The 25,587-nt window shown below is 39.9% G+C and overlaps 1 protein-coding gene across 1 annotated transcript in view; it reads right to left on the bottom strand.

The window, feature by feature from the left end:
* LOC128655013 (proton channel OTOP2) overlaps positions 1 to 25,587 on the bottom strand; it is a 155,692-nt gene that overhangs the window by 67,533 nt on the left and 62,572 nt on the right. Inside the window, exon 4 of the mRNA XM_053708876.1 lies at positions 13,633 to 13,772. Within this exon, the coding sequence (XP_053564851.1) occupies positions 13,633 to 13,772 (140 nt within the window). The remainder of the gene's footprint in view (positions 1 to 13,632; positions 13,773 to 25,587) is intronic.

Here is a 25,587-nt window from a genome sequence, read left to right as displayed (position 1 = left end):
CGCTAACCCGACTGCTTATTCACATATGCTCTAACCCAAACTCATGTTCTCATATGCGCTAACCCGACTGCTTATTCACATATGCGCTAACCCGACTGCTTATTCACATATGCTCTAACCCAAACTCATATTCTCATATGCGCTAACCCGACTGCTTATTCACATATGCACTAACCTAAACTCATGTTCTCATATGCGCTAACCCGACTGCTTATTCACATATGCACTAACCTAAACTCATATTCTCATATGCGCTAACCCGACTGCTTATTCACATATGCACTAACCTAAACTCATGTTCTCATATGCGCTAACCCGACCACTTATTCACATATGCACTAACCTAAACTCATATTCTCATATGCGCTAACCCGACTGCTTATTCACATATGCTCTAACCCGAACTCATGTTCTCATATGCGCTAACCCGACTGCTTATTCTCATATGCGCTAACCCGACTGCTTATTCACATATGCTCTAACCCAAACTCATATTCTCATATGCGCTAACCCGACTGCTTATTCACATATGCTCTAACCCGAACTCATATTCTCATATGCGCTAACCCGACTGCTTATTCACATATGCGCTAACCCGACCACTTATTGACATATGCTCTAACCCAAACTCATATTCTCATATGCGCTAACCCGACTGCTTATTCACATATGCACTAACCTAAACTCATGTTCTCATATGCGCTAACCCGACTGCTTATTCACATATGCGCTAACCCGACTGCTTATTCACATATGCGCTAACCTAAACTCATATTCTCATATGCGCTAACCCGACTGCTTATTGACATATGCTCTAACCTAAACTCATGTTCTCATATGCGCTAACCCGACTGCTTATTCACATATGCACTAACCTAAACTCATGTTCTCATATGCGCTAACCCGACTGCTTATTCACATATGCACTAACCTAAACTCATGTTCTCATATGCGCTAACCCGAACTCATATTCTCATATGCGCTAACCCGACTGCTTATTCACATATGCTCTAACCCAAACTCATATTCTCATATGCGCTAACCCGACTGCTTATTCACATATGCGCTAACCCGACCACTTATTGACATATGCTCTAACCCAAACTCATATTCTCATATGCGCTAACCCGACTGCTTATTCACATATGCACTAACCTAAACTCATGTTCTCATATGCGCTAACCCGACTGCTTATTCACATATGCTCTAACCCAAACTCATATTCTCATATGCGCTAACCCGACTGCTTATTCACATATGCGCTAACCCGACCACTTATTGACATATGCTCTAACCCAAACTCATATTCTCATATGCGCTAACCCGACCACTTATTGACATATGCTCTAACCCAAACTCATGTTCTCATATGCGCTAACCCGACTGCTTATTCACATATGCTCTAACCCGACCACTTATTGACATATGCTCTAACCCAAACTCATATTCTCATATGCGCTAACCCGACTGCTTATTCACATATGCGCTAACCCGACCACTTATTGACATATGCTCTAACCCAAACTCATATTCTCATATGCGCTAACCCGACCACTTATTCACATATGCTCTAACCTAAACTCATGTTCTCATATGCGCTAACCCGACTGCTTATTCACATATGCTCTAACCCAAACTCATATTCTCATATGCGCTAACCCGAACTCATATTCTCATATGCGCTAACCCGACTGCTTATTCACATATGCGCTAACCCGACCACTTATTGACATATGCTCTAACCCAAACTCATATTCTCATATGCGCTAACCCGACCACTTATTGACATATGCTCTAACCCAAACTCATGTTCTCATATGCGCTAACCCGACTGCTTATTCACATATGCACTAACCTAAACTCATGTTCTCATATGCGCTAACCCGACTGCTTATTCACATATGCACTAACCTAAACTCATGTTCTCATATGCGCTAACCCGAACTCATATTCTCATATGCGCTAACCCGACTGCTTATTCACATATGCTCTAACCTAAACTCATGTTCTCATATGCGCTAACCCGAACTCATATTCTCATATGCGCTAACCCGACTGCTTATTCACATATGCACTAACCTAAACTCATGTTCTCATATGCGCTAACCCGAACTCATATTCTCATATGCGCTAACCCGACTGCTTATTCACATACGCACTAACCCAAACTCATATTCTCATATGCGCTAACCCGACCACTTATTGACATATGCTCTAACCCAAACTCATATTCTCATATGCGCTAACCCGACTGCTTATTCACATATGCACTAACCTAAACTCATGTTCTCATATGCGCTAACCCGACTGCTTATTCACATATGCACTAACCTAAACTCATGTTCTCATATGCACTAACCCGACTGCTTATTCACATATGCACTAACCTAAACTCATGTTCTCATATGCGCTAACCCGACTGCTTATTCACATATGCACTAACCTAAACTCATGTTCTCATATGCGCTAACCCGAACTCATGTTCTCATATGCGCTAACCCGACTGCTTATTCACATATGCACTAACCTAAACTCATGTTCTCATATGCGCTAACCCGACCACTTATTCACATATGCACTAACCCAAACTCATGTTCTCATATGCGCTAACCCGAACTCATATTCTCATATGCGCTAACCCGACTGCTTATTCACATATGCACTAACCTAAACTCATGTTCTCATATGCGCTAACCCGACTGCTTATTCACATATGCACTAACCTAAACTCATATTCTCATATGCGCTAACCCGACTGCTTATTCACATATGCGCTAACCCAAACTCATATTCTCATATGCGCTAACCCGACTGCTTATTCACATATGCTCTAACCCAAACTCATATTCTCATATGCGCTAACCCGACTGCTTATTCACATATGCACTAACCTAAACTCATGTTCTCATATGCGCTAACCCAAACTCATGTTCTCATATGCGCTAACCCGACTGCTTATTCACATATGCTCTAACCCAAACTCATATTCTCATATGCGCTAACCCGACTGCTTATTCACATATGCTCTAACCCAAACTCATGTTCTCATATGCGCTAACCCGACTGCTTATTCTCATATGCGCTAACCCGACTGCTTATTCACATATGCACTAACCCAAACTCATGTTCTCATATGCGCTAACCCGACTGCTTATTCACATATGCTCTAACCCAAACTCATATTCTCATATGCGCTAACCCGACTGCTTATTCACATATGCACTAACCCAAACTCATGTTCTCATATGCGCTAACCCGACTGCTTATTCACATATGCTCTAACCCAAACTCATATTCTCATATGCGCTAACCCGACTGCTTATTCACATACGCACTAACCCGAACTCATGTTCTCATATGCGCTAACCCGACTGCTTATTCACATATGCTCTAACCCAAACTCATGTTCTCATATGCGCTAACCCGACTGCTTATTCACATATGCACTAACCTAAACTCATGTTCTCATATGCGCTAACCCGACCACTTATTCACATATGCACTAACCTAAACTCATATTCTCATATGCGCTAACCCGACTGCTTATTCACATATGCTCTAACCCGAACTCATGTTCTCATATGCGCTAACCCGACTGCTTATTCTCATATGCGCTAACCCGACTGCTTATTCTCATATGCGCTAACCCGACTGCTTATTCACATATGCTCTAACCCAAACTCATATTCTCATATGCGCTAACCCGACTGCTTATTCACATATGCACTAACCTAAACTCATGTTCTCATATGCGCTAACCCGACTGCTTATTCACATATGCGCTAACCCGACTGCTTATTCACATATGCGCTAACCTAAACTCATATTCTCATATGCGCTAACCCGACTGCTTATTGACATATGCTCTAACCCGACTGCTTATTCACATATGCGCTAACCCGACTGCTTATTCACATATGCGCTAACCCGACTGCTTATTCACATATGCGCTAACCTAAACTCATATTCTCATATGCGCTAACCCGACTGCTTATTGACATATGCGCTAACCCGACTGCTTATTCACATATGCGCTAACCCGACTGCTTATTCACATATGCTCTAACCCAAACTCATGTTCTCATATGCGCTAACCCGACTGCTTATTCACATATGCACTAACCCAAACTCATGTTCTCATATGCGCTAACCCGACTGCTTATTCACATATGCGCTAACCCGACTGCTTATTCTCATATGCACTAACCTAAACTCATGTTCTCATATGCGCTAACCCGACTGCTTATTCACATATGCACTAACCTAAACTCATGTTCTCATATGCGCTAACCCGAACTCATATTCTCATATGCGCTAACCCGACTGCTTATTCACATATGCGCTAACCCGACCACTTATTGACATATGCTCTAACCCAAACTCATATTCTCATATGCGCTAACCCGACTGCTTATTCACATATGCACTAACCTAAACTCATGTTCTCATATGCGCTAACCCGACTGCTTATTCACATATGCACTAACCCAAACTCATGTTCTCATATGCGCTAACCCGACTGCTTATTCACATATGCTCTAACCTAAACTCATATTCTCATATGCGCTAACCCGACTGCTTATTCACATATGCTCTAACCCGACCACTTATTGACATATGCTCTAACCCAAACTCATATTCTCATATGCGCTAACCCGACTGCTTATTCACATATGCGCTAACCCGACCACTTATTGACATATGCTCTAACCCAAACTCATATTCTCATATGCGCTAACCCGACCACTTATTCACATATGCACTAACCCAAACTCATGTTCTCATATGCGCTAACCCGACTGCTTATTCACATATGCTCTAACCTAAACTCATATTCTCATATGCGCTAACCCGACTGCTTATTCACATATGCTCTAACCCGACCACTTATTGACATATGCTCTAACCCAAACTCATATTCTCATATGCGCTAACCCGACTGCTTATTCACATATGCGCTAACCCGACCACTTATTGACATATGCTCTAACCCAAACTCATATTCTCATATGCGCTAACCCGACTGCTTATTCACATATGCTCTAACCCAAACTCATATTCTCATATGCGCTAACCCGAACTCATATTCTCATATGCGCTAACCCGACTGCTTATTCACATATGCGCTAACCCGACCACTTATTGACATATGCTCTAACCCAAACTCATATTCTCATATGCGCTAACCCGACTGCTTATTCACATATGCGCTAACCCGACCACTTATTGACATATGCTCTAACCCAAACTCATATTCTCATATGCGCTAACCCGACCACTTATTCACATATGCTCTAACCTAAACTCATGTTCTCATATGCGCTAACCCGACTGCTTATTCACATATGCTCTAACCCAAACTCATATTCTCATATGCACTAACCCGAACTCATATTCTCATATGCGCTAACCCGACTGCTTATTCACATATGCACTAACCTAAACTCATGTTCTCATATGCGCTAACCCAAACTCATGTTCTCATATGCGCTAACCCGACTGCTTATTCACATATGCTCTAACCTAAACTCATATTCTCATATGCGCTAACCCGACTGCTTATTCACATATGCTCTAACCCGAACTCATATTCTCATATGCGCTAACCCGACTGCTTATTCACATATGCACTAACCCAAACTCATATTCTCATATGCGCTAACCCGACTGCTTATTCACATATGCACTAACCTAAACTCATGTTCTCATATGCGCTAACCTGACTGCTTATTCACATATGCTCTAACCCGAACTCATATTCTCATATGCGCTAACCCGACTGCTTATTCACATATGCGCTAACCCGACCACTTATTGACATATGCTCTAACCCAAACTCATATTCACATATGCGCTAACCCGACTGCTTATTCACATATGCTCTAACCCAAACTCATATTCTCATATGCGCTAACCCGACTGCTTATTCACATATGCACTAACCTAAACTCATATTCTCATATGCGCTAACCCGACTGCTTATTCACATATGCACTAACCTAAACTCATGTTCTCATATGCGCTAACCCGACTGCTTATTCACATATGCGCTAACCCGACTGCTTATTCACATATGCTCTAACCCAAACTCATGTTCTCATATGCGCTAACCCGACTGCTTATTCACATATGCTCTAACCCAAACTCATATTCTCATATGCGCTAACCCGACTGCTTATTCACATATGCTCTAACCCGAACTCATATTCTCATATGCGCTAACCCGACTGCTTATTCACATATGCTCTAACCCGAACTCATATTCTCATATGCGCTAACCCGACCACTTATTCACATATGCGCTAACCCGACCACTTATTCACATATGCGCTAACCCGACTGCTTATTCACATATGCACTAACCTAAACTCATGTTCTCATATGCGCTAACCCGACCACTTATTCACATATGCGCTAACCCGACCACTTATTCACATATGCGCTAACCCGACTGCTTATTCACATATGCTCTAACCCAAACTCATATTCTCATATGCGCTAACCCGACCACTTATTGACATATGCACTAACCTAAACTCATGTTCTCATATGCGCTAACCCGACTGCTTATTCACATATGCTCTAACCCGAACTCATATTCTCATATGCGCTAACCCGACTGCTTATTCACATATGCACTAACCTAAACTCATATTCTCATATGCGCTAACCCGACTGCTTATTCACATATGCTCTAACCCGAACTCATATTCTCATATGCGCTAACCCGACTGCTTATTCACATATGCGCTAACCCGAACTCATATTCTCATATGCGCTAACCCGACTGCTTATTCACATATGCTCTAACCCGAACTCATATTCTCATATGCGCTAACCCGACCACTTATTCACATATGCGCTAACCCGACCACTTATTCACATATGCGCTAACCCGACTGCTTATTCACATATGCACTAACCCAAACTCATGTTCTCATATGCGCTAACCCGACTGCTTATTCACATATGCTCTAACCCAAACTCATATTCTCATATGCGCTAACCCGACTGCTTATTCACATATGCTCTAACCCAAACTCATATTCTCATATGCGCTAACCCGACTGCTTATTCACATATGCACTAACCTAAACTCATATTCTCATATGCGCTAACCCGACTGCTTATTCACATATGCGCTAACCCAAACTCATATTCTCATATGCGCTAACCCGAACTCATATTCTCATATGCGCTAACCCGAACTCATATTCTCATATGCGCTAACCCGACTGCTTATTCACATATGCTCTAACCCAAACTCATATTCTCATATGCGCTAACCCGACTGCTTATTCACATACGCACTAACCCAAACTCATATTCTCATATGCGCTAACCCGACTGCTTATTCACATACGCACTAACCTAAACTCATGTTCTCATATGCGCTAACCCGACTGCTTATTCACATATGCTCTAACCCAAACTCATATTCTCATATGCGCTAACCCGACTGCTTATTCACATATGCGCTAACCCAAACTCATATTCTCATATGCGCTAACCCGACTGCTTATTCACATACGCACTAACCTAAACTCATGTTCTCATATGCGCTAACCCGAACTCATATTCTCATATGCGCTAACCCAAACTCATATTCTCATATGCTCTAACCCGAACTCATATTCTCATATGCGCTAACCCAAACTCATATTCTCATATGCGCTAACCCGACTGCTTATTCACATATGCGCTAACCTAAACTCATATTCTCATATGCGCTAACCCGACTGCTTATTCACATATGCACTAACCTAAACTCATATTCTCATATGCGCTAACCCGACTGCTTATTCACATATGCACTAACCTAAACTCATGTTCTCATATGCGCTAACCCGACCACTTATTCACATATGCACTAACCCAAACTCATATTCTCATATGCGCTAACCCAAACTCATATTCTCATATGCGCTAACCCGACTGCTTATTCACATATGCTCTAACCCGAACTCATATTCTCATATGCACTAACCCGACCACTTATTCACATATGCGCTAACCTAAACTCATATTCTCATATGCGCTAACCCGACCACTTATTCACATACGCACTAACCTAAACTCATGTTCTCATATGCGCTAACCCGACTGCTTATTCACATATGCACTAACCCGAACTCATATTCTCATATGCGCTAACCCGACTGCTTATTCACATATGCACTAACCTAAACTCATGTTCTCATATGCGCTAACCCGACTGCTTATTCACATATGCTCTAACCTAAACTCATATTCTCATATGCGCTAACCCGACTGCTTATTCACATATGCGCTAACCCGACTGCTTATTCACATATGCACTAACCTAAACTCATGTTCTCATATGCGCTAACCCGACTGCTTATTCACATATGCACTAACCTAAACTCATGTTCTCATATGCGCTAACCCGACTGCTTATTCACATATGCACTAACCTAAACTCATGTTCTCATATGCGCTAACCCGACTGCTTATTCACATATGCGCTAACCCGACTGCTTATTCACATATGCTCTAACCCAAACTCATGTTCTCATATGCGCTAACCCGACTGCTTATTCACATATGCGCTAACCCGACCACTTATTCACATACGCACTAACCTAAACTCATGTTCTCATATGCGCTAACCCGACTGCTTATTCACATATGCACTAACCCGAACTCATATTCTCATATGCGCTAACCCGACTGCTTATTCACATATGCACTAACCTAAACTCATGTTCTCATATGCGCTAACCCGACTGCTTATTCACATATGCTCTAACCTAAACTCATATTCTCATATGCGCTAACCCGACTGCTTATTCACATATGCGCTAACCCGACTGCTTATTCACATATGCACTAACCTAAACTCATGTTCTCATATGCGCTAACCCGACTGCTTATTCACATATGCACTAACCTAAACTCATGTTCTCATATGCGCTAACCCGACTGCTTATTCACATATGCACTAACCTAAACTCATGTTCTCATATGCGCTAACCCGACTGCTTATTCACATATGCGCTAACCCGACTGCTTATTCACATATGCTCTAACCCAAACTCATGTTCTCATATGCGCTAACCCGACTGCTTATTCACATATGCTCTAACCCAAACTCATATTCTCATATGCGCTAACCCGACTGCTTATTCACATATGCTCTAACCCGAACTCATATTCTCATATGCGCTAACCCGACCACTTATTCACATATGCGCTAACCCGACCACTTATTCACATATGCGCTAACCCGACTGCTTATTCACATATGCACTAACCTAAACTCATGTTCTCATATGCGCTAACCCGACCACTTATTCACATATGCGCTAACCCGACCACTTATTCACATATGCGCTAACCCGACTGCTTATTCACATATGCTCTAACCCAAACTCATATTCTCATATGCGCTAACCCGACTGCTTATTCACATATGCACTAACCTAAACTCATATTCTCATATGCGCTAACCCGACTGCTTATTCACATATGCTCTAACCCGAACTCATATTCTCATATGCGCTAACCCGACTGCTTATTCACATATGCGCTAACCCGAACTCATATTCTCATATGCGCTAACCCGACTGCTTATTCACATATGCTCTAACCCGAACTCATATTCTCATATGCGCTAACCCGACCACTTATTCACATATGCGCTAACCCGACCACTTATTCACATATGCGCTAACCCGACTGCTTATTCACATATGCACTAACCCAAACTCATGTTCTCATATGCGCTAACCCGACTGCTTATTCACATATGCTCTAACCCAAACTCATATTCTCATATGCGCTAACCCGACTGCTTATTCACATATGCTCTAACCCAAACTCATATTCTCATATGCGCTAACCCGACTGCTTATTCACATATGCTCTAACCCAAACTCATATTCTCATATGCGCTAACCCGAACTCATATTCTCATATGCGCTAACCCGAACTCATATTCTCATATGCGCTAACCCGACTGCTTATTCACATATGCTCTAACCCAAACTCATATTCTCATATGCGCTAACCCGACTGCTTATTCACATACGCACTAACCCAAACTCATATTCTCATATGCGCTAACCCGACTGCTTATTCACATACGCACTAACCTAAACTCATGTTCTCATATGCGCTAACCCGACTGCTTATTCACATATGCTCTAACCCAAACTCATATTCTCATATGCGCTAACCCGACTGCTTATTCACATATGCGCTAACCCAAACTCATATTCTCATATGCGCTAACCCGACTGCTTATTCACATACGCACTAACCCAAACTCATATTCTCATATGCGCTAACCCGAACTCATATTCTCATATGCGCTAACCCAAACTCATATTCTCATATGCTCTAACCCGAACTCATATTCTCATATGCGCTAACCCAAACTCATATTCTCATATGCGCTAACCCGACTGCTTATTCACATATGCGCTAACCTAAACTCATATTCTCATATGCGCTAACCCGACTGCTTATTCACATATGCACTAACCTAAACTCATATTCTCATATGCGCTAACCCGACTGCTTATTCACATATGCACTAACCTAAACTCATGTTCTCATATGCGCTAACCCGACCACTTATTCACATATGCACTAACCCAAACTCATATTCTCATATGCGCTAACCCAAACTCATATTCTCATATGCGCTAACCCGACTGCTTATTCACATATGCGCTAACCTAAACTCATGTTCTCATATGCGCTAACCCGACCACTTATTCACATATGCACTAACCTAAACTCATGTTCTCATATGCGCTAACCCGACCACTTATTCACATATGCACTAACCCAAACTCATATTCTCATATGCGCTAACCCAAACTCATATTCTCATATGCGCTAACCCGACTGCTTATTCACATATGCTCTAACCCGAACTCATATTCTCATATGCACTAACCCGACCACTTATTCACATATGCGCTAACCCGACCACTTATTCACATACGCACTAACCTAAACTCATGTTCTCATATGCGCTAACCCGACTGCTTATTCACATATGCACTAACCCGAACTCATATTCTCATATGCGCTAACCCGACTGCTTATTCACATATGCACTAACCTAAACTCATGTTCTCATATGCGCTAACCCGACTGCTTATTCACATATGCGCTAACCCGACTGCTTATTCACATATGCACTAACCCGACTGCTTATTCACATATGCACTAACCTAAACTCATGTTCTCATATGCGCTAACCCGACTGCTTATTCACATATGCTCTAACCTAAACTCATGTTCTCATATGCGCTAACCCGACTGCTTATTCACATATGCACTAACCTAAACTCATGTTCTCATATGCGCTAACCCGACTGCTTATTCACATATGCTCTAACCTAAACTCATATTCTCATATGCGCTAACCCGACTGCTTATTCACATATGCTCTAACCCAAACTCATATTCTCATATGCGCTAACCCGACTGCTTATTCACATATGCGCTAACCCGACTGCTTATTCACATATGCACTAACCTAAACTCATGTTCTCATATGCGCTAACCCGACTGCTTATTCACATATGCACTAACCTAAACTCATATTCACATATGCGCTAACCCGACTGCTTATTCACATATGCACTAACCTAAACTCATGTTCTCATATGCGCTAACCCGACTGCTTATTCACATATGCTCTAACCTAAACTCATATTCTCATATGCGCTAACCCGACTGCTTATTCACATATGCACTAACCTAAACTCATGTTCTCATATGCGCTAACCCGACTGCTTATTCACATATGCTCTAACCTAAACTCATGTTCTCATATGCGCTAACCCGACTGCTTATTCACATATGCTCTAACCTAAACTCATGTTCTCATATGCGCTAACCCGACTGCTTATTCACATATGCTCTAACCCAAACTCATATTCTCATATGCGCTAACCCGACTGCTTATTCACATATGCACTAACCTAAACTCATGTTCTCATATGCGCTAACCCGACCACTTATTCACATATGCGCTAACCTAAACTCATGTTCTCATATGCGCTAACCCGACTGCTTATTCACATATGCACTAACCTAAACTCATATTCTCATATGCGCTAACCCGACTGCTTATTCACATATGCGCTAACCCGAACTCATATTCTCATATGCGCTAACCCGAACTCATATTCACATATGCTCTAACCCAAACTCATATTCTCATATGCGCTAACCCGACTGCTTATTCTAATGTGTGCTAACCCGACATGAAAATATGAATATATCACATTGCAATATTCTTAACATAGAAGAATAAGTTCTATTTATTCATAAATACATATTTCTATACATGTACATATAAAGGCCCTTTGTCTGCCTTTTTTTCTAACACCTGAGACCTTGGGACCGATTTATCAATGGCCGAATGGCTCCTGATGACCCTGTTTCCACGCGAGCCTTCAGGCTCACCGGAAACAGCAGTTATGAAGCAGCCCTCATATCTTTGAGCCCTTATAACTTTTGTGTGCAATTTATTTTTTGAATAATTTTTATTAGATGGTATTATTAGGAATGTACCTGCACTTTGTAATGTATTTTTTGATGTGTTTTGTGAAACTTTTAGGTTTGGAAAAACAGTTAACACAGCTCTGAAGTCGCAGTAATCGTTCTAGCGTAAAACGAGATTGTGCTCATGTGATCGTGTTTACACTCAACTTGTAATACGTGAATAATTTAAAGAGATAGTAAACCCCAACATTTTCTTTTATGATTCAGATAGAACATACAATTTTAAACAACTTTCCAATTTAATTCTATTATCAAATTTTCTTCATTCTCTTGTTATCCATTGCTGAAGGGACAGCATTGCACTACTGGCAGCTAGCCGAACAGATCTAGTTAGCCAATCACAAGAGACAAATGTGCGCAGGCACCAATTAGCAGCAGCTCCCACTAGTGTAAGATATGTGTGTATTCATTTTTAACAAGGGATATTAAGAGAACGAAGCACATTTGAAAATAGAAGTGAATTTAAAAGTGTCTTAAAAGTACTTGCTCTATCTGAATCATGCAAGTTTAATTTGGACTTTCCCATCCCTTTAACCCACGTGTAATCTGGCCCATAGTGAGACAATTTACTTAGTAGTGGACAAAAGACACCCTAGAAGATAGGTGACTTCTTGGGGCAGACTGTAATTTGAGAAATAACTTATATTAGGCAGTTTTCTGTTTGCATGGTTTGACTCTAATGAACAAACATAATGGGGCAGATTTATTAAGTGCCTGTCCGACATGATCCACTCAGCTGATCATGTCCGACAGACATCGCTGAATGCCGACAGCACACACTAGAACTGCTTGTGCAAGGCCGCTAGCAGGGGGTGTCAATCAACCCAATCGTATACGATTGGGCGAATTGATGTCCACAGCCTCAGAGGAGGCGTACGAGTTAAGGAGCAGCGGTCTTAACTGCTGTTTCCGGCGAGTCTGAAGGTTTGTGTGGAAACAGCTGCATTGGCGCAGATTGGCAGCTTGTTAAATCAGTCCCTATATGTTTTCAATGAGGGAAATAAGGAAACTAATTAGCTATCAGCCTGACTCAGTAATGCACCATGTGCTAATGCAACAAGTTTAATTAGCAGACATTGATACCTTCGTGTTCTGTGTTCATGGTCACTGAACTGTTTGCCTCCAGATATCGCTCCATTTGAAGAGTGTGATGTCTGGCTTCCTCAATCACTGCAATCACCCAGATGGTCAAATTCACTGTCAGCAAAAACATCAGACCACACCTGTGAGCACAGACAAAATGCAGAAATGAGACTGATGCATAACTGTTTGACATTCAACACATGCTCACCATTTATCTGTTCATTAAAAGGTATAACACTATGGGGTATATTTATTAAGCTGCGTATGCTGCTGTTTCTGTGCGAGCCTTTAGGTTAAGTTAAGAAGCAGCTGTCTTAAGACCACTGCTCCTTAAAGGGACACTGAACCCAAATTTTTTATTTTGTGATTCAGATAGAGCATGCAATTTTAAGCAACTTTCTAATTTACTCCTTTTATCAAATTTTCTTCATTCTCTTGATATCTTTATTTGAAAAGCAAGAATGTAAGTTTAGATGCCGGCCCATTTTGGTTGAAGAACCATGGTTGTTCTTACTGATTGGTGGATAAATTCCCCCACCAATAAAAAGTGCTGTCTACGGTGCTGAACCAAATATTGACTGGCTCCTTAGCTTAGATGCCTTCTTTTTCAAATAAAGATAGTAAGAGAACGAAGAAAAATTGATAATAGGAGTAAATTAGAAAGTAGCTTAAATTGCATGCTCTATCTGAATCACAAAAGCAAAAATTTGGGTTCAGTCTCCCTTTAACTCATCCGCCACTTTCGAGGTGGCGGACAGCAATCATTACAATCGGATATGATCGAGATGATTGACACCGCTTGCTAGCGGCCGCAAATGTGAAGGGGATGGCATTGCACAAGTATTTCACTAGAAATTCTTGTGCAATAATCAATGCTGACAGCGTATGCTGTCGGCATTTATCGATGTCCGCCCCCACATTAGTAAATCGGCCCCTATGTGTCATGATAAACATTAGTACAAAACTTGTTAGTCATCTTAAAAACAGACACAGTGAAACAGAGCTCCATACCAATGTGTTTATTTAAGGTTCTTATTAAAGGGGTAGTAAACACAAGGTTGCTGTTGTCTTGCTACAGAATAGCATATTGGCCAAGTTCAATCATTTTTAAAACAGCAGCTAAACTCCACTCACCACTTGCCTTATTTAAAGGAGCCAATCGGGGCTTGAGTCCACATACAACAAGACTAGCAACAGTGATTATTAGGGTTGCACCGATACCGATACTAGTATCGGTACCGAAACCAAGTATTTGCATGAGTACTTGTACTCGTGCAAATGCACCGATACTTAAACCGATACCTCCACTTCCTACCTATACGCTATCTTGTGGTGTTTTTTTCAAACTGCATGTTCCCATTTTATTTTAAGCTGGAGTGGAGACTAAACTAAAAATTGTTTACTACTGTTCTGCCAATACAAATTGCTGTTATATGTATTATTGTAGGATAGATCACTGTACTGCGTTCAGATAAACCCCTGAAGTACTGGGCAGTTAATAAACAGATTTCCAGCTCTGGCTAAAATGGCCGAAAAATATCTTTCTGCCCCATGCAGTAGTGTGGAAAGCGAAAGACTGTTCAACTTAGAGTCGAACCTCCATACAAATGTCAGATTGATGTTATATAACAGCCCTACAAACCAATTGCATCACCCCTTTAAATTTAATATTTTATTGTAATATTTTTTATTTATAATCATGTTCAGTGAACTTTGTGACAAATAAAACTGTTTTATTATTTCATAATATCTTTTGAATTACAGTCCTCTATAATTATAAAGAAGGAATCTTAAATAATTATTATTATTACTGTATTGTGCTTGGTATACTGTTACATGACATTAAAAAAAAATTGGTATCGGCGAGTATTTGAAAACAAGTATCGGTACTTGTACTTGGTCATAAAAAAATTGTATCGGTGCATCCCTAGTGATAATGTAAGTATAAAGTGCATTGTTTTGTAGTTCTTATCAATTAAAGCTCATTCAGAAAATATCGGCTAGATCACGAGTCTTGCGTTAGCCTTAAAAAGCAGCGTTGAGAGGTCCCAACGCTGCTTTTTTTATTTATTTTTTTATTTTAAAATACTTTATTTAGAATAATTGAGTATACACTTCATAAAAAGAATGAGCAAAGCAGGCACAAAGAGTGGTACAATATTATGTTTCAACATGGTGGTGCATTGTGCTATCAAGATAATAAAAGCATATATTATATATCATATATGACAACTGTACCACATTGAAATATTTTTTTCACATCAGTGTATTTCTCATGAGACCCAATTATTAGTTAATTAGACCTCTCATGGGTCTTGGAATAGTGCTCTGGGATATAATATTGGGCTTGGTTAGGTATACGATTAAGATTCTAGATTAATTCTAGGAAAGGAAAAGAGGGAGTCCCAACTGGGTCACTGATCAGGAATATAACTAGTGATCAGGCGTTCCAGGTCTAATAATGGAAATTGGTTATGTTTCCCAAGTGCAGCCAAACAACATGTATACAGTGATTTGTGATTTTCATAATGGTGTCCTTCTCAGCAAATTGACCAGAGAGAAATTATCTTCTATGTTCATAGCGAGTGTTATCTTTTGTGAGATATAAGTGATTCTTGGTGAGGGTGTAAATGTACCTATATAATTATCGTGGTATGACTAGTGATATTATACCGTATATTTATGTGATACATCTGAAACATTCCAGTGGTACGGCAAATTTCTGCTGCGTCACAAAGGTCTTGCTGAGTTTTTTGCTCTAGTGCTCATACTCATGGTTAGCATTTCTGTATGTTATGTATTAATGTTCTAGCCCTCCATGCGGCCCCGGCCGCAGACCGCACGGCAAGGGTTATAATGGCAATAGGCATAGAGATAATCACTTATCTTTCTTGAGATGGTCACCCCCAAATACAAACATAAGGGAAAATACAAATAACGGTGTCTGAAATGAAGATTAAAACACTTTAACTGGTAGGTTTTAGACATTAATGTAGTATTAAGAAGCTAAATAAAAAGTATCTCTATTAAACTGGCTAGCGTAACTGCAAAATCTCCGGCCTCAACTAAACAACGAAATAAACATTCAACTAGGGAGATGATTCTGTTTGTGAGTCAGATAACGATCTGTGAGGAAATCAAAGTCTCTTATGGAGAGTGTCATCTTAACTCAGTTCCGTTAGTACCATAAGCACAGTCAAGACTGGTCAGTAGAATAACATGGCAGTTTAATATTATGTGACTGGCGTTTCTCTAGGCTACCCCTTCTCTGCATATGTGATACAAGCATCGTTACATGGGTAGTCTTTAGTCTCTCTTAATATTTTTTGTTGTCTCTTACGTGAGGGGTGTAATAGAGAGCGGGAGGATCGCTTGGTGTAATCCCGCTGGTAGTTGGAGGATAGCTGAGGCCCGCTGGATGCACTTTTCAGGGGAGACCTTGCTGACTCTTGTTCCGTTGGCCTCTGAATAGTTTTCTGGATTAGATCTCCAGCAGACTCTTGAATGTTCCGAGTCACCAGAGAGAAATCATGTAAGGTGGTTGTGGGTGTTTCTTGGTCTTTCCTATCTACAGGATAGCTGTTATGCTGCATCGCCAGTGTCGGGTTCCCTCTTGGTTGTGATTTATTGGCTTGGTCAGCGTGTTTTGTTATGGCAGTCTTTTTCGGTTGCTGTGAGGGCTGCAAAATGCCCAGAGGAGGTTCTGTGTCTATGGGACACCTCACGCTGATGATCTCCACTGGGCACCCCGCAGCTTTCTCTTTCTTGTGTAGTATTTGCATCAATCGATCGTATGGTGCATTATCTATCATCTTGTTAAACAGCTTTTCAATTCTCTCCCATATCGTATCCGGATGCTGCATACTCTCCACTCCCGCCAAATGCTCCATTTTCACTATCTCCAGGTGATGTGTTTTCTGGGTGAGACGATTCAAAACTTATCGTTGCAGACCTGTCAGCCCTTCTCACCTAAAGAGATAGATTTGAGCCCCCAGTTAGGGATGAATACCTCGGGTTTACCGAGTGGGAAGCGCCGCCTTTAATGAGCCGCCGCTCCAGGCCCTTTATGTCCAATCCAGAGATCTGATGTCAAGATTACAGCTCAAAATTCAGCGATGAGCTCCCTAAAGGGCTAATAAATGTTGAGACTATATTTTCCCTGTGTTTTGGCTGTTTGATGATGCCTATAACCGGCGGGTTTTAAGCTACTCGATCAGAGCTCTTGGAGAGTGCGACCAACTAGGATCGCTGCTAGGACACGCCCCCCTTAACGCTGCTTTTTAACGCCCGCTGGTATTACGAGTCTGGCAGATACAGATGTACCACTCACTTTTATTCCGCAACTCGAGGCTACCGCAAACACCCATAAACTACCTATTAACCCCTAAACCGAGGTCCCCCCACATCGCAAACACTAAAATAAATTTTTTTAACCCCTAATCTGCCGACCAGACACCGCTGCCACCTACATTATACCTATGTATCCCTAATCTGCTGCCCATAACATCGCCGACACCTACATTATATTTATTAACCCCTAATCTGCCACCCCCAACGTCGCCGCTACCTACCTACAATTATTAACCCCTAATCTGCCGACCGGACATCGCCGCCACTTTAATAAATGTATTAACCCCTAAACCGCCGCACTCCCGCCTCGCAAACACTAGTTAAATTTTATTAACCCCTAATCTGCCCCCCCCAACGTCGCCGACACCTACCTACATTTATTAACCCCTAATCTTCCGACCCCAACGTCGCCGCTACTATAATAAATTTATTAACCCCTAAACCTAAGTCTAACCCTAAGTCTAACCCCCCCTAACTTAAATATAATTTAAATTAAATGAAATAAATTTAACATAATTAAATAAATTAATCCTATTTAAAACTAAATACTTACCGATAAAATAAACCCTAAGATAGCTACAATATAACTAATAGTTACATTGCATTGTAGCTAGCTTAGGGTTTATATTTATTTTACAGGTAAGTTTGTATTTATTTTAACTAGGTACAATAGTTATTAAATAGTTATTAACTATTTAATAACTACCTAGCTAAAATAAAGACAAAATTACCTGTAAAATAAATCCTAACCTAAGTTACAATTACACCTAACACTAAACTATCATTAAACTAATTACCTAAACTACCTACAATTAATTACAATTAAATTAAATAAACTCAATTACGAACAAAAACAAACACTAAATTACTGAAAATAAAAAAAAGAATTACAAGAATTTTAAACTAATTACACCTAATCTAATCCCCCTCCAATGACGGCGTTGAATAAGACACTGATTCCCCCGGGGGGGGAAGCCGTGATTTTAGGAGACCTATTCATCATTTCTGACGTCAGAAATGGCTTGCAACGACCGGGGAAGCTGGAGCTGCTGTCAAGTTTAAAAGGTAAGTATTTTTTCACAACACAAGTGAAATGTAAATTTTGATGAATTAAAGTGCCCATTTTAAATCAAATTTTTAAAAACCGGGCACTTTAGCATCAAAATTTACATTCACTTTAACATCTGTATGTAGGATAGAGCCCCCTATAACGCATCCTACTCTTTAATCAAGCCCTTTATTTGAAAATCTTAAGACCCAGATTACAAGTTGTGCGGTACGGTTTTACCGCCTTTGAGTGCGGAATGGTCAGCTCACCGGTATTACAAGTCCTGCGTTACAGCTTTACCGTGATTGTTATGGCCTACACCACAATGATCGATTCCCCAATCAAAGACCAGTAGTTAAGGAATTTGCGAAATAAAAATGTTTTACAAAACTCATAAAAAATATGTTAAATGATGACAAAAAGAGAGGCGCCAAGGCATAGGGCAGTATTGTCGGATCACAGAGGTACATAAGCGTCCCTCCCCCAAATGCACAGAATGCTCACAAATGGAGTGACACAAAAGTGTCAGTGGTAGCAAGCCGGGACTATTAGGAGTCGCCCGTCAGACAACCCTGTGGCTTCTTGACGTCACAGATCCTCGTCCAGTCACAATGTCGGTTCCTCCCAAACTCTCACAGCAACAGTCTTGTGGTAAAGCCGATGTTATAGGCTATATAAGCTGGCGGATTTGACAAAGGGATCCTTTATTCCTTTAACATAGCGTAACGTTTCAGGGTGTTACCCCCGTTTTCAAACAAAAAATATGTTACAAAGTACACTAACACCTATAAACTACCTATTAACCCCTAAACTGCCACCCCCACATTGCAAATACTAAAATAAAGTTATTGACCCCTAATCCGCAACCCACCCACATTGCGACTACCTAAATTAAAGTATTAACCCATAATCTGCCATCCTCCCGCATCGCTAACACCTAATCATCCTAATAACCCCTAAACCACTGTCCCCCAACATCACAAATACTAGAATAAACCTATTAACCCCTAAACCGTCATCCCCCACATTGTGAAAAAATAAATTAAACTATTAACCCCTAAATCTAACACCCACTTACTTTAAATTAAAGTTACAATATAACTACCTTAAAATAAATAAAAACTTACCTGTGAAATAAAAAAAAACTAAGCTTAAACTATAAATAAACCTAACATTATTATTTAAAAAAAAATAAAAGATACCAAAAATAAAAAACCTAAATTACAAATTTTAAAAATTCTAACACTACGAAACAAAAATAAAACCTAACATTACAAAAAATAACAAACTCTAAAATTAAAAAAAATAACAAAATCTAACATTACAAAAAATAACAAACTCTAAAATTACACAAAATAACAAAATCTAACATTACAAAAAAAAAAAAAAAACTATCCAAAATAAAAACAAATATTACTAATCTAATGCTCCGTTTAAAATAAAAAAGCCACCCCAAAATAACAAAAACCCCTTATCTAAAAATATAGTCCTATAGTCCTTAAAAGGGCCTTTTGTAGGGCATTGCCCTAAAGAAATGAGATCTTTTTTAAAATAAAAATACAAAGTCCCCCCTAATAGTACAACCCCCCAAAATAAAAAAGACCTAACTTACCCTCCACCAATCTTATAAGCAGTGCAGTGGACGCCGGTCTCCACGTTCTCCCGGGTAGACACGCCCCTAATTGTGACGCCATCATCCCGGGCAGTGTGGGCCGGTCCAGCCTAAAAAAATATAACAACATCAAAATGACCTAGCAGAGTATCCATAACAATATATAAATGCTATATCAATGATAAACGAGCGAAGTGAGACAAACTACCTCTATAAAGCCGTGCTCATAATATTTTTATTACTCGAAGATTGCCATAGCAATTAAACAAAACAAAAATGGAGGAGCATGATTGGCTCATTGTCATCCAATCAGGAATAGGAGCAGCTTATGCAGTCCTGAAACAATCAAATAACAGCAGAGTGTCTATAATATTAATAAGATAGTATCCCCAACATTATGTAAATTATATAAGGATAAACCCACAAAATAAGAGATAAGAGACAAAACAACTATATGCTGCATACGCCATACCCATAGTATTTTTGTTGCCAATAGAATGCGAGCTCAATCTGATTGGCTGATTGGATCAGCCAATCAGATTTTTCCTACCTTAATTCCGATTGGCTGATAGAATCCTATCAGCCAATCGGAATTCGAGGGACGCCATGTTGGATAACGTCGCTTAAAGGAATATCCATTCGTCGGGTAGGCGTCGTTGGAAGAGGATGGCTCTGCGTCGGCTCGTTTGAAGAAGGCTCTGCTCCGGATGGATGAAGATTGAAGACGCCGCATGGATGAAGACTTCTATCAGATGGAAGACCTCTTCAGCGCCCCTTGGATGATGACTTCAGCCACTGCAGATGTCCTCTTCTGTTCCATTGGTGGTCGGATGGTTGAAGACGGCTAAAGGTAGAATGATCTTCAGGGGGTTAGTGTTAGGTTTTTTTAAGGGGGGTTTGGGTGGGTTAGAATAGGGGTATGTGGGTGGTGGGTTTTAATGTTGGGGGGTTGTATTTTTTTGTACATGCAAAAGAGCTGATTACTTTGGGGCATGCCCAGCAAAAGGCCATTTTAACGGCTGGTAAGGTAATAGAGCTGTTAACTTTTGTAATTTAGAATAGGGTAGGGCATTTTTTTATTTTGGGGGGCTTTGTTATTTTATTAGGGGGCTTAGATTAGGTGTAATTAGCTTAAAAATCTTGTAATATTTTTTTATTTTTTGTAACTTAGTTTTTTTATTTTTTGTACTTTAGTTAGTTTATTTAATTGTATTTAATTGTAGGTATTTGTAGTTAATTAATTTAATTTATTTAATGATAGTGTAGTGTTAGGTTTAATTTTAACTTAGGTTAGGATTTATTTTACAGGTAATTTTGTATTTCTTTTAGCTAGGTAGTTATTAAATAGTTAATAACTATTTAATAACTATTCTACCTAGTTAAAATAAATACAGAGTTACCTGTAAAATAAATATAAATCTTAAAATAGCTACAATGTAATTATTAATTACATTGTAGCTATCTTAGGGTTTATTTTACAGGTAAGTATTTATTTTTAAATAGGAATAATTTAGTTAATGATAGTGTAGTGTTAGGTGTAATTGTAACTTAGGTTAGTTTTAATTTTATAGGTAAATTTGTCTTTATTTTAACTAGGTAGCTATTAAATAGTTAATAACTATTTAATAGCTATTGTGCCTAGTTAAAATAAATATAAATTTGCCTGTAAAATAAAAATAAATCCTAAAATAGCTACTATATAATTATTAGTTATATATATATATATATATATATATATATATATATATATATATATATATATATATATATATATATACACATATATATATATATATATATATATATACACATATACACATATATATATATATATATATATATATATATATATATATATATTAGGGTTTATTTTATAGGTAAGTATTTAGTTTTAAATAGGATTAATTTAGTTAATAATAGTAATTTTATTTAGATTTATTAAAATTATATTTAAGTTAGGGGGTGTTAGGGTTAGTGTTAGACTTATGTTTGGGGTTAATTAGTTTAATATAGATGGCGGCGGTATTGTGGGGCAGATTAGGGGTTAATAAGTTTAATATAGGTGGCGGTTTAAGGGTTAAACAATTTATTTAGTTGCGTCAGGGTACGGGATCGGCAGGATAGGGGTTAATAAATTTATTATAGGTGGTGGCGGTATGGGGGGGGCAGGATAGGGGTTAATAGGTATTATGTAGGTGGTGGTGGGGTCCGGGAGCCGTGGTTTAGGGGTTAATAAGTTTATCAGAGTGGCGGTGGGCTCCGGGAGCGGCGGTTTAGGGGTTAGCATGTTTAATATAGGTGGCGGCGGTGTAGGGGGGCAGATTAGGGGTGTTTAGACTCAGTGTACATGTTAGGGTGTTAGGTGTAGACAGCTCCCATAGGAATCAATGGGATGTCGGGCAACAGCGAAAATGAACTTTCGCTATGGTCAGACTCCCATTGATTCCTATGGGATCCGCCACCTCCAGGACGGCGGATTGAAAACCAGGTAGTCCGGGCCAGAAAAGTGGCGAGCGTACCTGCTGGTTTTTTGATAACTCCCAAAAGTAGTCAGATTGTACAGAACTTGCGTTCGTAACATCTGGAGTGACGTAAGAATCGATCTGTGTTGGACTGAGTCCGGCGGACCGAAGCTTACATCACTATATTCTACTTTTGCCGATCTGTAGGGCTTGATAACTTAGGCGAATCAGCCTTGCCACAAATACGCTGCGGAATTCCAGCGTATTTGAGATTGACTGCTTGATAACTAGAGGCCAATGGCTCTCTAGAGACTTAAGACATGTTCGAAACTTTAAAGGAATGCCTGCCAATCCAGGTGGGTATTTAACCCCTTGGCAATTAAATGTTTCCAGGTGGTAGGTCCATCTCGCCTCCTTTTGTAGGAGTAATCTGTTCCAATCACCCCCTCTACTCAGAGAGGGGTGTGATCATTAATCATATATTTGAGATCAGTCACACTGTGGTGAAGTTGCTGGAAATGCATAGCCACCCGCTGTTCTGAGGATCCCTTGTTGATGGCTGTCCGAATGGTGAACCAATGAATTGCCATGCGTGTCAGGAGGTCGTCACAGGTCTTTCTGACATAAAACAAATCACATGTGCAATGAAGCATATATTTATGCTTATAGCTCTTCCTCCTATGTGGATGTGAGAAGGAGGATCCAGTAATTAGGCCTCCACAGGTGGTACAGCCCAGACAGCGGTAAACACCCATTTTTTGGTGTCAAGCCAAGTAGATTTTTTTTAGAACAATGTTGAGGGTCAGTTTTGATATGAATGTCCTTGAGAGATCTAGCCCTCTTGTAACCTTTACGTGGAGGTGATATATTCAGCAAAGGCAGAGACTGATCATTATTGATGATTTCCCAGTGTTTTCTAAGTAAAGATGCTATTTCCCTCTTATCGCGAGTGTAGGTTGTGACAAATGTCATTTTGTTGTCATCTTTCACTCATTTGGTCATTGAGGATTCCAAAAGTGTCCTATGTTGTTCGTTCAGTAGTTTAATAGAGTAACTCCGATCTTGGAAGTGGCCCTCCATCTCAGAAAGCTGGGTATCTATATTAAACCTTTCTGTGTTGTTTCTTAGGACCCTCTGTAGCTGGGAATTAGGGAGTGCCTTTTTAAGTCCCGGAGGATGACAACTGGTGTAATGTAACAAAGCATTTCCGAAATAGGGTAGAATGAATCTTTCCATCGCCTTTATACAGCCTCACATCAAGAAAGTCAATTTGTGACTGGTCATACTGTATCTTGAATTTTAATGCTAGATTGATGGAATTAAATTTTATGACACATGCATCCAATTCTTGTATGGTCCCCGTCCAGATGAGAAACAAATCATCAATGTACTTCCTAAAAAACTTGATCTCCTTTAATCTGAATAGATGTGTTTCGAATTCTTCAAAGATGGACATAAACAAGTTTGCGTAAGATGGGGCCACATTGGACCCCAACGCTGTCCCTGTTAGTTGTAAAAAGAATTGATTTTCAAAACAAAAATAATTGGTACTCAAACAGAATTCCAGGAGGGTACAGTAAGAAATCGTGGGTTGGTGCCACATACGGGTATCTCACAAGTTGTATCACAATGGCGTGGGAATCCTCATTATGGGGGATGACCATATATAGACTTGTTACTTTGAGTGTTACTAGGTAGTTGGCATCGCCTATCCCATCCATCATAGTAAGTATTTCCAGTAACGTAGAGGAGTCCCTCAGGTAAGAGGGCATGATCATGACAAAAGTGGCTATGGTTTGCTGTATTGACCCAATAGCAGAGACTATTTGTCTCTCTGGTGGTTTGTGCAGTTGCATATGGATCTTGGGCCTAGTGTAGAACTTCGGTGAGTAATCGTAAGGAAAGCCAATGTGTCTTTGTCCAAGTGCCTTGTTGACAAGTAGCCAATAAATATTGGTCAATTTGATTCTTGAACCCAGATGTTGGGTCACATGGTAATTTTCTGTATGTGCTTTGATCCATAAGTTGTGATAATATTTCTGCCTTGTAGTCGCTGTAGTTTAATAAGACCACCGCCCCACCCTTGTCAGCTTCACATATGTATAGGCTATTGTCCTTAGTCAGCTTCTTCAGTGCTTCTCGTTCTTCAGTAGAGAAGTTATTGAATGTCTCATTCTTGTGGCATTTTATGGAATTTTCCATCTCCTTAAGGGTTAATCTCATAAATCTATTAATGCTAGAGTTACTAGAGCTCGGGACATATGTAGATTTTTTACGTAATTGTCTTTGTTCTTGTTCGATGTTCTCAAATTTTTCTTTTAGTAGCAATTGTCTGTGAACTATCTTAGTGTCAATAAAAAGGTAAAAAGGGTCAGTCCTGCATGTAGATATATGTGAGTCCTTTATTTAGCACCTGTAGTTCTAATGTGCTAAGAGTATGGTTGCTCAGGTTCACTACAATGCTATCTGTAATCATTTTGGTG

The sequence above is a fragment of the Bombina bombina genome, chromosome 1 (assembly GCF_027579735.1).
Source record: "Bombina bombina isolate aBomBom1 chromosome 1, aBomBom1.pri, whole genome shotgun sequence".
Taxonomy (NCBI): Eukaryota; Metazoa; Chordata; class Amphibia; order Anura; family Bombinatoridae; genus Bombina; species Bombina bombina.
Note: the sequence above shows the minus strand (reverse complement) of the source record. Positions and strands in the feature narration are given on the sequence as shown.